General features: G+C 42.6%; 1 protein-coding gene across 2 annotated transcripts in view; it reads left to right on the forward strand.

Annotated features, from left to right (window-relative positions):
• Positions 1 to 13,024, forward strand: part of AK4 (adenylate kinase 4) — a 53,871-nt gene extending 40,847 nt beyond the window's left edge. Inside the window, exons 3-6 of one of the 2 annotated variants that reach the window (XR_002829539.1) lie at positions 7,982 to 8,154; positions 10,384 to 10,502; positions 11,591 to 12,159; positions 12,268 to 13,024. Coding sequence is in view for 1 of the 2 variants with exons in the window: in XM_006089780.3 (XP_006089842.1) it covers positions 7,982 to 8,154; positions 10,384 to 10,502; positions 11,591 to 11,705 (407 nt within the window). In the remaining variant the exon portion in view is untranslated. Of the gene's footprint in view, positions 1 to 7,981; positions 8,155 to 10,383; positions 10,503 to 11,590 lie in introns of both variants that reach the window. The other variant, XM_006089780.3, reaches the window with a different exon arrangement.
• Positions 13,025 to 13,754: the final 730 nt, after the last annotated feature.

The following is a 13,754-nucleotide window of genomic DNA, read 5'->3' on the forward strand; positions in this document are numbered from 1 at the left end:
AAAGTAATCGTACCTCTTTCAAGTGAATATGACCATCTCATGTCCTGATGCAGGAACATTCTTGCTTGACAGGTTCCCCCTCGTCTTGATATTGTACTCCTGTGACATTTTCACTTTTCAAAATGTGGACAGATAATGACAGTGCTAAAGATGGTTTAAAACGTGATGGTCAGATTGCCCCTTATCGGACCTTCATTCTTGGCAGCTGATCGAGGTGACAATTACACCTGTACCATCATAATTTGCTCAGCCCAACTTGAGACACTGGAGCTGCTGGGGTGCTGGAGCTGCCACGCCTGCAGTTTCATACAGGGTGCCCTGAAGCCTTTGAGTTAGGCTCTATAGCAGTGATGGCGAACCTATGACACGCGTGTCAGAGGTGACACGTGAACTCATTTTTTTGGTTGATTTTTCTTTGTTAAATGGCATTTAAATATATAAAATAAATATCAAAAATATGTCTTTGTTTTACTATGGTTGCAAATATCAAAAAATTTCTATATGTGACACGGCACCAGAGTTAAGTTAGGGTTTTTCAAAATGTTGACACGCCGAGCTCAAAAGGTTCGCCATCATTGCTCTACAGGCTGAAGAATCTCCATGTTTTAAGAGTCTTGCAGACAAACAAATACTGCTCTTCACTGCATGGAGCCTTTGCTAAACCCAGTGACAGAAAGCCTGTCTCTAGACCAGTGACACTTCACCCCAAACTTGAGTGGGAGCCCCAGCCCATCCTCAGAGCCTTGGTGACAACTCCAGAGATTAAGACACCACATCTGCCCTGAAAATTATGCTGTTTGAGGCTAGTCACTTTCAAATGTGCCTTTCATCCCTGTGATACTTGGTTATTAATATAAACCATCCCTCAATGTCTTTTTTGAATCCTCTCCCCATTACTGACTCTCCTTCTCCTCCTTCCTCCTGATTTTTGACTCTTTCACTGTCCCCTCTGGAATCCTCTTTCCTTATAGTTTTCTCCACATGCTCCTTAGCTGTCTGCAGAATGCTCTTTTTCTGCCTCAAAGGAAACCTGGTTTCCCCTTAGGATGCGACTTTCTGTCTCTTCTGTTAAGACTCATTCCCCCCCTGAAAGCATCATGTTGAGTGACGGTGGAGGGGATATTCTGTCTCCCTACTGCCTCTTTTGTCTCTGGCCACACTTTCTTTAGAGGTAAGACCCTGGACAGGAATGGGATAAACAAGTGACTGGTATTACCGAATCTGGAAAGATTGGCCTCCATTTGGGACCTCCCTTCTTTGTTCTCCTCTCATGAAATGGTTTGGATCTGCTTAGAAGTGGTGTGAAGCTTAACCCGAAAAATGGGGCCTATAAAAGAACTTACCACTGCACTTCCACTATTCTTGTCACTGAGAAGTTTGGTGGTTCTTTATCAATCAGGGGAAATAGTAGCTTGACCTGGATACTTTTAAAATACCCAAGTCTTGATCCTGTGCCTGATGCTGCATTCTAGGAAGCCTGGGATGGAATGTGAACACCCATATTTTATGTTCTCCTTTAAATCTTCCCTGACAATTTTTATGTGCTCCATCAGTTGGGAACCCTTGAAGTTGTGGAATGATTGATTTCTGTTGTTGGTACTTTATAACCAGTGATTTTTGACCCCTTTCATCTCATTGCACACATAAACTAACTACTAAAATTCTGTCGCACACCAAAAAATACATTTTTGCCAATATGACAGGAGAAATTGGTATAATTTTGACTCATTCACACTGGATGGCTATTGTTGCGTTGACCGTTGTTTTTTTACTTGACAAAGGGGAAAGAGGTCAGTGCTCCTGACTAAATAGTCAAGTATTCCATATTGTAAAAAGTCTTGGTGGCACACTGGTTGAAAATTGCTATTCTAAACTATTGAAACGGTTGAATTCCAATAATAATTTTAACTTTCCTTAGATTTTTGTATTTTCCATGGTTCTTTTAACTTGAACCTATTTTGAGGTTGGAAGGACATAACAGCCACTGCCCTATCAGAAGACCTCTAAGCCTCCAGAATTAACTCTTTTCTGTTGTCCTTAGCAGTTCTGAATGTGAGTGCCCAATAGATAGGGATTACCCCAAATAATTTTGAAATCTGTTCATTCTGAGTTCAGTTTATTTTGTATGTTTGCATTTTCCACCCATTCCTCCAGAGGGCCCCAGACTTCAGAAACAGCTGGGAAGCTGAGCAAATTGGCTTGCAATCTCGTTAGAGAAGAAACATTAGCCAGTAATAAGATTTGAGCTTTCATTTATTGGAAGAACTCCTATTCTTTCCTACTCCTTTTTTCAGCTGTCAGCCTCTATCCAAAGGATAGCAAACAATGTTTTCTTGTCAGGGTAGTGGCTTGTGATGCTACACAAGACGAGTGCCTGTGGCTGAGAAATCAGGCCTTTAGTAGAATGATCTCTAAAATTCTTTGCTCAGACTTATCAGTAAAAATGTTAAGTGTATACAACTTCAATATATAGAGATTTATGTATAAATTATGTGTTCATACAATTTGATTATATACCTTATAAATTGTATCCTCCAAAATAGAAGCTTAAAAAGAATGAGGAAAAACACACCCCACAATAGAAGCTCTATTATCTTCCTTCTGTGCTCTAGTCAGGGCCACTGGGAGCTACTGCTTTACAAAATGGCCTTTTAAAAAAAGGATTTGAGGAAGGAACATAGATTGATTTTGGCTGCAGAAACATTTTAAAAATATATATTTTTATTGATTTCAGACAGAAAGGGAGGAGAGAGATAGAAATATCAATAATGAGAGAGAATCATTGATTGGCTGCCTCCTGCACAACCCCCATTGGGGATTGAGCCCTCAACCCGAGCATGTGCCCTTGACCGGAATTGAACCTGGGACCCTTCAGTCTGTAGGTCAATGTTCTACCCACTGAGCCAAACCAGCTAGGGCTGCAGAAACCTATTTAATTCCAGCTGTCATCTTGAAGATTTAGTGAAGAGTGGGTGATACAGGGAAAGGCAGGGGCTAGCAATCAGTGAGAGTGTGCTTTTATGAGAAAACTCATCTCTAGGCCAGCGTAGGATGCAGTGTAGGGGGAGTGAGTCTAGACCAGTGGTTTTCAACCTTTGCCGCACATTAGAATCACCTGGGAATCTTTTTAAAATCCTGATTTCTGGGCCTCATCCTCCGGAAATTCTGTTTCTTTGTTATGGGGTGGGGCCACAGCATTAGTAACAAAGAAACAGTTTCTGGAGGATGAGGCTCAGAAATCAGGATTTTAAAAAGATTCCCAGGTGACTCTAATGTGCAGCCAAGGTTGAGAACCACTGGTCTAGACCAGTGTAGGCAAACTGCGGCTTGGCAAAGCATGGCTTACAAGCCACATGCGGCTCTTTGGCCCCTTGAGTGTGGCTCTTCCACAAAATACCGGCTCTTTCACAAAATACCTACTTCTGCGCATGGGCCACGAGGTTTCAATCGCACTGTAGTGTGCTCCCCCACGTAGTATTTTGTGGAAGAGCCACCCTCAAGGGGCCAAAGAGCAGCATGTGGCTCGCGAGCTGCTGTTTGCCGACCCCGGGTTTAGACTAATAGACTAGTAGACTATTAGTCTACTAGACAAAATACCACATGCTGGCGCACATGTACAGTGCGACTGAAACTTCGTGGCCCATGCGCAGAAGTCGGTATTTTGTGGAAGAGCCACACTGAAGGGGCCAAAGAGCTACATGTGGCTCGCGAGCTGCGGTTTGCCGAGCAGCAGTTTGCCAACCACTGGACTAGACTAATAGCATAGTGCCCACACCTGCTCCCAATGTTCTCTCTCTGGCATCCCCAATCCCGGATCTAGCGAGCTGTTGGGGGAAGGAGTAGTTGAAATGATCTGGTTGAGGGTGTGTGTGTAATATTGTAAAGGTATTTTCTGGGAAAGATAAAGGAGGCATGGCTTTTTCTGGACTCTTATGAGACTCTTTCCCCACTCTCCAGTCTATGTAACCATAGATTGAATTGAGCCCTGAGAGTCCACGTGGGTCCAAATCATCTCTTGATAACTCAGACAGAATTACATTGCTGTCTTCCTGGTAGTTATTATATGTCTGGGGCTCAAGAACACACCCAGGTGCTATAAAGCCCCAATTATAAAATTCAGTTTGTTTTTAAACTTAATAATCAGAGAAGTTGTTTAATAAATTGACATTTAAATCAATTAACCATTCCATATTAGAAATAATGTTATATATTGAGTTTATAGAGCTCCAAAGAGTCATATAATTTCATGGGATTAAATTAGGGTTTTAAAATGAGTTGGACTGGTCAAATAAGTATGGTCACTGAATGGAAAACTGGAAGACAACTAACCTAGTGTTACATTCAAATGTTGGCCCACTGTGTGCCAGGCATTGCTACCTTAAAGCAGAAGAAACTGCTTTAAGGCCAATGGTGTACTTGATTTGGGCAAATATGATTTGACCTTTCACTTCCCTCAATGCCAGGTAGTTATAACTGGATCTAATAGAAATTATGTTGAGATTTCTAAAAGTTAGCTATTCTTATTTTAAGAAAAAATTTTAAAAAAACATTTTCATTAATTTCAGAGAGGAAGGGAGAGATAGAAACATAAATGATGAGAGAGAATCATTGATCGGCTGCCTCCTACACGCCCCACTCTAAAGAGCCCCACACCGGGGTCAAGCCTGCAACCCAGGCATGTGCCCTGACTGGAAATTGAACCGTGACTTCCTGGTTCATAAGTCAACACTCAACCACTGAGCCATGCCAGCCAGGCATAGTCAACAATTCTTTATTTAAAGACACCATTTTTTCCCCCATTCTGAAAACACTATATTCACAATTAGAAAAAAAAAGTGTAGAAGAGTAGAAAGGAATCACCCATCTTTTCATTGCAAAGGAAAGCCACCATGAACATACTTTCCAGCACAATTTCCCAATGTGCGGGTGCCTTCATATGAGGGGGATACTTAGCCAGAGGCAGTGTGACTGGGTGCTACAAGATGAGACACACAAGGTCTCTGTTGAATTTCTGTGTAGAAACTAGCCTAAATGCAAGCTGGGTCAGAAGAGGATAGCTATGAGGACATGAAAGCAGTTTCTTCTGATGCTATCTGCAAGGCTGGAACAGCCGTTTTGCGTAGAGGGAACACGTGTATACCTTGGGTCAGGCACATGAAAACCAGCGAACTGAGATGTTACCTGCAAGATAAACCTTTCCCCACCTCTGTGTGAACTTGTTCTATCTTCCCTTGTCATAAGAATAGTGTTGGAACATACTGCACGCTTGGTTCACTCTGTTGTGTCTTTTTTGGGGGAAGAGATGCAACTTAATTTATATCCCTACTGTAATAAACACCATCAAAAGTTATATGCTAGTGCCATTGGATAGTTTCCCTCGGAGAAATTAGAAAGGAAGTTCCAAGGGAAATCTGGAACAAGCTATCTGTAGTGAAAGTTCAGTTTTATTTCCCCCCAATCCATTGCAAAACAACCCTATGGTCAAATATAATAAAAACAAATTGCTAGAAAAAAGGAGAAGAAGAAAAAATTCAAGTCCTAATAACTTGAACTAACCTTAGAATTGCTATGAAATTCCTGACTGTTTTTTTTTCTTGTTTCTGTACTTATTGTGACTCAGATTTGCCAATATTTGAATGTCACACTAGGGTAGCTGTCTTCCAATTTTCCATTCAGTGACCATACGCATTTGACCAGTCCAACTCATTGTAAAATCCTAATTTAATTCCATGAAATTATATGACTCTTTTGAGCTCTGTAAACCCAATATGTAACTGCAACCCTATAATAAATATAAGCAAGTTTAACAGGGCATAAACTTTGGAAGTATGGCCATATACTAATTTGCCCATCTGTGTTGATTATTTTAAGGAGGGCATAGCAATGATCAAAAGTCCCTTTTCTCAGGAAGTGATGTAGGGATAGAAAATAATACTAAAAAATTATTTATAGTAATAAATAATAGAAAATAAAAAGAGCAATGAGATAGAAAATGGGAGGAGAATGGGGCTATGTTTTAAAATGTGTTTTTATTGATGTCAGAGAGGAAGGGAGAAGGAGAAGGAGATAGAAACATCAGTGATGAGAGAGAATCATTGATTGGCTGCCTCCCGCACACCTCCCACTGGGGATTGAGCCCACAACCTAGGCATGTGCCCTTGACTGGAATTGAACCCGGGACCCTTTAGTCCTTAGGCCGAAGCTCTATCCACTAAGCCAAACCAGCCAGAGGGAGAATGGGGCCACTTTAAATTTACTAGTTCAAGAAGTCTCCCTGAGAGATATGCACATATGTCCCAAATGATAAGGAGTCAGATCTGCAGGAAGAACATTTGGGGCATAGAACAGCAAGTGCAAAGGCCTAGGTATCCTTGATATGGCAGAGGTATCCTTGGCACCTTCAACGATAGAAAAAGAGCTAATGAGGCCTGCAGAGAGCGATACCGAAAGCAAGTTGATGTGGCCCAAGGCATCTTTGGGCTTCATGTCATTTGATAATGGACAAATGAAGAATAAATGAGGGAAGTGTAGATAAGGCAACTGGTATCATGGGCAGCCTGAAAGTGAAATTGTGGGGACAGGTGAGCTAGATTGCAACTGGGAAACATGTAGGACTGAGGAAAAGCAGGAATTTCACCCATGACTTAGCCCGTAGTCCTGCTATGTGGAGAGGAGGCAAGAAGGGCCTGTTTCTTTATGGGAAAGATGATTGATGAGCAGCCTGAGAGGGATTTGGAGAGAGGGGCCTGGCCTCATGGACAGTCGATAAGAAAGGCTTTGAGGGGAGTACTGGAGTTTGCAGCAGTGGTTGGTACCTGAAGCTGGGTGGATTTGATCACATTTAACTCATAAAGCACTCTGAAAATCTTGACATTCATACCACTTTAGAATTTCAACACAGATCGTAAGACATTCATGATTGAACAACTGACTTCCTGCAGTAGGAAAAGTTCTTTGAACAGTGGGTGTTTCAGGGCCATAAACCTTTCTTTACATTGTCATCTTGTTATTTCCACTGATGGAAAGGTGGAGATAGGCTGGTGTCCTTACCTGAAGTGATTTAAAAAGTTTATCTTCTGGATATTGCACTTCCTATTATAATTCCCATTCAGCTTTCCATCCTCCTGCCTTTCCTAAAATTTAAAGGAACAACAACAACGACAACAACAACTGATATCAGATACAGAAAGGTTTTTAACGGAGCAAACAGCCTGAAATGATTCTTTTTAGGAAAAAATATACCACTGTGTAGTCCCACCCCAGCCAAACGTGGAGTAATATTTAATGCAGGTTAATTCCTGGGGGCAGGGGTAGGGGAGGGGGAGAGAACATAATTTGCAGTTACCTAACTCCGAGGTTGCCTTTAAGAAAAAAGAGAAGAGATGTGTTTGAGCCCAAATTCAGTTTTGCTGTTTGTTTTCCCACCTGTGGAAAACCAGGCTGGGTTCATACATTTTGCCGTATCCAGATAGTTTTAAGACCACCATTTCTTTTTGAGAATGGACTTTTGGCCACCTAGTTAATGTACAGACAGGCTCCAATGAAGCCTGGATGAAAGAGCCTACTTTAATCACACACACACACACACACACACACACACACACACACACACACACACACACTTTTATGGTAACTTAGGAATAATATACTCAAACTTTTAGAGCTAAGAAGGCACAAATACTGCTTTGACCCCTCACTTCTTTAACAGAAGAGGAAATGGGGGTGATGTAACTTGTCCAAGGTCACACAGGTAGTTAGGACCAGAGCCGGGACTGGAGCTGGGACTTGTCTAGTGACTTTCAGTTTAGTGAACTTTCTACTTTTATCATGTGACTCCTTAGTCCTCAAGCACTCCAAGAGCTGGAACCACATTGGAAAGTAGCCTGTTTTCTTCTCATTAATTTTGGGAGTAGGTTATATTTCAGCGACTAATTGGAATTGAGAAATGTCTTGCATTTGTTGTGTTTTGTTTGGCGTTTAGGTTTTCCCATGACACTAGTTCAGGCTGAAGCCCTAGACAGAATCTGTGACCTGGACCTCGTGATCACTCTGAACATTCCATTTGAAACACTCAGAGATCGTCTCAGCCGACGCTGGATTCACCCTCCTAGCGGGAGGGTGTATAACCTGGACTTCAATCCACCTCTTGTACATGTAAGAATATACAAAGTGCGCTCACAAACTAACAAGAAAGAACCAAGACATTTTACTTGAGAAGTGGGTAAAAGATAGGACGGGACTGTTGAAAAATGAGCAAATATATATAGCCAACCAATATTTAAAAGGCTCATTTACTAGTAGTTAAGGAATGTAAATTAAAGTTTATAACATCGGTTGCTGGATGGGATTTTGGAAAATTAGAACCGTAAGGATGCCTTCCTAGCTAGAGGTTCAGTGAAGTTCCAATGAGTCTGGCTCATTTGGGCTGACCACTAGGTTCCATATTTTTTTTAACACTATTCTTTAAAAAAATTTTTTTTTTAAATTGATTTCAGAAAGGAAGGGAGAGAGATAGAAACATCAATGATGAGAGAGAATCATTGATTGGCTGCCTCCTGCACGTCCCCTACTAGGGGGGATCGAGCCCACAACCTGGGCATGTGCCCTTGGCCGGAATTGAACCTGGAACTCTTTAGTCTGCAGACCGATGCTCTATCCACTGAGCCAAACTGGCTAGGGCCTCGTCTCCTTTTTAAGTCTTCTTTTTAAATGTAAGTAGTTCTGGAATTTCTTTATTAGATCTCTTTCTCTTTTCCATCCCAAGAAGCTACTAGCAGGGGAAAAAATGGGTGGGGAGAACGTTCTGAATATGCACTGAAGTCTAGCACAGATGCTTCACATTTTGGCTCTGCCTAGACCTGCTTTTGCAAAGATTCTCATAAAATTTGAGATGATTTAACTTTCCAAAGACTGGGTTTCCCAACAAGAATACCGGCAGTTACAATGCTGCTTCCAAACACAGCAATAAAAGTGCTTGTCTGGGCCAGCTTGACCAGCCCTGGGGTCCGAGAGCTCCCCCAGAAGGCCAGTGCTGTTGCCCTAGCATCCTCCTGCTCTTCCCAGAAGCAGCTGTATTTGCTGGTGCTCTCAAGTCCTGGAAATGACTTCTGAGCTTTGCAGCCAAACGTATGAAAAAAGAGGGGGATATAGGTGATGTATAGCCTCTCCCATCCCTATCGCTCGCTCCTATTATGTCAGGGTAGCAGCGATGGAATACACATGTGACTCACCAGTAAGTCATCAGTGTAAATTATGTACCCAGGACCCTGAGCTGTAAAGGAATTTAATGGAATTGTAGCGAGTTTTAAATTTATAGCCAGTTTCTGATTATCCAGTTGAGTTGCCTGAGCACTTTGGTTCTGCTCTAGCCTGCCTTTTGACAGATTTATTTCTTTTGACTATCTCCCCGGGTGCAGAATGGTCATGGACTTGGGAGGCAAAATTCTGATCTGTCCAATTTGCTATTTCTATGTAGTGTTCCTGAGGAGGTTAAAATACATTTAAAAATCAGGTATTTTTTTTTTAATTGCCATTTTTCAGTTCTCAGAATGTTTGTTCCTGATTATCATGAGTGTATGATTCATGCCTATTTTAATTTACCTTTATTAAGAAAATTCTTTTTTTAATCCTCTCCCAAGGATATTTTTTGTATTGATTTCTAGACAGAATGGAAGGGGAGATAAACATCGATGATGAGAGAGGCACATCGATCTGCCATTCCCCACATACACCCCAACCGGGGCTGGGATTGAGCCTGCAATTTAGGCAGGTACCCTTGACTGGGAATCCAACCCATGGCCCTCTGGTCCACGGGCCGATGGCTTAACCACTGAGCCAAATCGGCCACGGCTAACTTACCTTTAGATAAATCATTATTTGATTTAGTAAAATAACACGAGTAAGATTACTCTAAAAGCTACATGATAGAATTTGAAAGTTAGCGGAGGCAGGACTGAAATGATCTTCTCAGTTAGTGCTTTCCCTAAGTAAACCAGTTGGCTCCTTGAAACATTTCATTTTCTATATTAAGAACTCAGGCTTTAGAGAGCATCTCCATTTTGTTGAAAGGTTGCTTGTTGGCAGAGGGAGGCTGCGTGGAAATTTAAACTGAATTGAAGGTCTCATTTATCAACAGCACAGGAACCTGCTTGGAAAGATCTGAGAAGTTAATAAAGATTTAATGTCAGCTCTCATGAAGTAGGGCTTACATGCTGTTAAGAGTGCCATTTCTTTTCAAGTGCCTTCCCTGTTACCACTGGTGCCCAGGCCTAACCCATTATGTGGTGGGAATCAAAGGTGAAGACATGGTTGTCACAGGAAAGTGTTTTACTATGGAATGGCCCGACCGATGCCCATATTAACTGGTTTCTCTGGCATTTGTAGGGGGTTGATGACGTCACCGGTGAACGGCTGGTCCAGCAGGAGGATGATAAGCCGGAAGCCGTCAACGTCAGGCTAAGACAGTACAAGGAGGTGGCCAAGCCGGTGGTTAAACTCTACAAGTGAGTGCGCTTCCGTGTTTTCGTGGCAGTCGGCCAATTAGAGAGGTGTGGAGCCTCATGGGGAGGGCCTTGGGTAGAGGTGGGGGGATGTTTCTTTCAGCTAGATAAGCCCTAAAAGCCTAGCACATTCCCAGGATGAAATGCTGGAGTTGTTGGTGGGAGACAACGCCCAGTACAGGCTCTGACACCTGATCATCCCTGTCCAGTTAGAAATTGCATCTATACTTAGTGTCAAAATGTAAAGCATTATTTCAGCCACTTAAAAAAGAAAAATGAAAATGCCACACATATATATCTTATTCGGATACCAGAATAGAAGGAACTTTTGGCCTAGATGTGTCTGGAAAGAGTGTTACAAAGAAAAGCTAAAACTATAAGTTGTGGATCTCAAATTCAAATGGCTACAGGGGCCAGGCAGGTCCTGGAAATGAATGTCAACAGAGGGGGTGGCAGGGGGTGGGGGAGGTGGGAGTGGGGGGTGCTGGGGCAGTTGAGTGGCAGTTGAACTCTATGGCTTCTATGCAGCTCCAGTCAGTTATCACCACAGGGGTCCCCCAGGCTCCGTGTGACCAATGATTCCTGTTTTTCAAGAGAAGCAGACATCTGGCTCTTGGGTGGAAAAATTCCCAATTTTTATATTAGCAACAATGAAACCCGTGTGCGGACCTGCCTGCTATGGTCCTTTTCTGACGTTGTAGCCTCCAAACAATTTAGCCATCGTTTAGGTCAGAGGTTCCTGATCAGATTACTGTGACTCATTCCATATTTCACGATCATGGTCATAATTTGGGTTTTAGAGTACAAAATCTTGTCCGTGGTTCCCTTTTCAGAAATGTGTCATGAGTCAGACTTGGGATTGTCCCCAAAGAGTCATGCTCTTCGATATGTTTTAAAGGGGAGAAGAAAAGGTGGCATGGTGGCAAGCATGCCAGAATTGTGAAAGCTATGGCCTTATTTAGAAACCACAGTGGGGGGTGCTGATAACATTGCAGGGGCCATTTGGACGCTTTGCAGCGTGTGATGGAGACTCTGAGATTGTGCTTGCATTTTACCTGCAATGCCTGTGTGTGCTGGGCTTTGTGTTTCAGGTCCCGAGGAGTGCTCCACCAGTTTTCTGGAACGGACACTGACAAAATCTGGCCCTGTGTTTACACGGTTTTCTCGAACAAGATCACACCGATTCAGTCCAGAGAAGCATGCTGAGCCCGGCCAGGGGAAGAACCAGGAAGATGTGCTTCTCCCTCCAGATGTTTCAGTTGTATGTGTAGTATGGTCCCCAGTAGAAGCCAGCTGAGATAGCTTGCAGTATCTTTTCTAGTTTCAATGATGAACTGATAGGAAAACTAATGAGTGAAAGGAGGCAATGAAGAGGCTGTTCTCTGCCCTTCGGAAAGAAGGGTCACCTGCACATGTTGAAGATGCCTCTGCACACGCCCGTCAAACCCTTCGCCAGAAAACGAGGACAGGCTGGATTTCAAACGCCGTATAACCCAAGCTCTAGCTGATTTTTGACCTTCGTGTTGCCATAGTGGCAGCCTTTTTGCATATGGTGGTGGTGGTCTCTTGGTTCTCCCCACTCCCTAAAGGCTGTTGAACCACAGCACCAGTGGCCTGAGGATGCCCAGGGCTGTAGCCCGGGCTTTGTCCATGTTCTCTGGTATGTCCTCCCCTGGAGACAAGGAGGTTGAAGCCAGTTGCTCGCAGTGGTCGCTTCTCTGACTTTGAGTGACTGTACCCACAACTTATTGTGTTTTTTTTTTGTTAGGAGAGGCATCTCCCTTGCATCCATGCTCCATAGAAGCTCTGCCCTTCAGACATCCTGGAATGAAAGGATTTGGCTTCTGCTATTTTTATTAGATGGTGTCCTTGTTGTTGTTTTTTAAACATCTGTTGCCTCCCCTCCCTTTCTCCCTACAGATACTTACTGCTTTGAGCCCGCTGAGATTCCTCTGTAAGAGCTGAGAGCTAGGGGATGATGTCAGATCACTCCCACCAGGACTGAGCTCTTTGAGGGTCTACTTTACACTGCTGATCTGATTCTCATGGGTGGATACTGTTCCTTTTTTTTTTTGGTGGAAAAAAAAATCGTCGTTGTAAATCCCCAAAGTAAGAAATATTCACCTACATAAATGTTAAAAGATCATATCTTATGTACTAGATGTAATTAAGACCATAGGGAGTTACTGGACTAAAAGAATTGTTTACTTTTTATTCAAGATAAAAAAAAAATGTATTTTGAAAATGCTGCTAAATGTTGATGCCGACAGTGTTTTTCTCCTGTGAGTAGTGTTGGCGAAGGGAATGGAGCCTGTGGGGTTGCGGAAACATGTTGCACTAGCTGTGCCTAGACTCAGGATGACAGCTTTACAATGACGAGAAAACAAAAATCTTAATTTTTTTTTTCTATTCCAAAGATTCTATAGGGTGGCCATAAAGTCTAAAAAGACGGATAACACTATTTTGTCATTCACTGTAATGTAATATCAATAAATCACTTGTTAACGCTTTGCTTGGTTTCCAGACTTGGTGGCCACCTTGTATAATTCTTGCTCTCCTCTGGGAAGAATGATGAAGTTTATTCCTGTTGCCTTAAAAAATATCCCTCTTCATGCATTGTGATTACTCCCAGCGAGGGTCCTTTACTATCCTGGGAGGGACTTCAGTGGACTTATTGCCTTTGGCCTCTTTGGGGAAGGGATAGGAAGTGACCTGCTCACTGATTCCATATTCCTCCATCCTTCACTCTCATCTCCCTTCCAGCAAAATAACAACTACAGCCTGTGACACTGTGTCTCACAGTGTTGGCTGTTTCTGAGACTGCCCACCAACCGGGGTGGCCCTTTGCTAGGTGAGACCAAAAAAAGTCACACACCTTTTCCATGGTCTTTGGAAGACGATGCTTGTTTCATGCTCAGTGGCCTAAATATATATATATTTCTGGCTTTCTTCAACACACTCCTTCAATGATTTTGTAAAAAAATTGTTTGGAAAATATTTTGTGAAAAGTAAAATCCAAGGGACAGCTTTTCTTGGTTTTCATTCTACTGCCACACACACAGCTCCTTCGCTGTTACGCAGAAATCGTTTGGATAGTCTGAGATTCCCCCATCCTCACATGCAGTGGTTCTAACCAGCTCTGAATTCACTTTCTCTCCATTATCCTGACAGGTGGCCTGCTTGTTCAGAACTTAAACATTGCTGTATTTAATACCCGTTAACTTTAATGCAAGCATAAAAGAGGTACCATTTATC

This window comes from Myotis lucifugus, unplaced genomic scaffold, assembly GCF_000147115.1.
Source record: "Myotis lucifugus unplaced genomic scaffold, Myoluc2.0 scaffold_63, whole genome shotgun sequence".
Lineage (NCBI taxonomy): Eukaryota > Metazoa > Chordata > Mammalia > Chiroptera > Vespertilionidae > Myotis > Myotis lucifugus.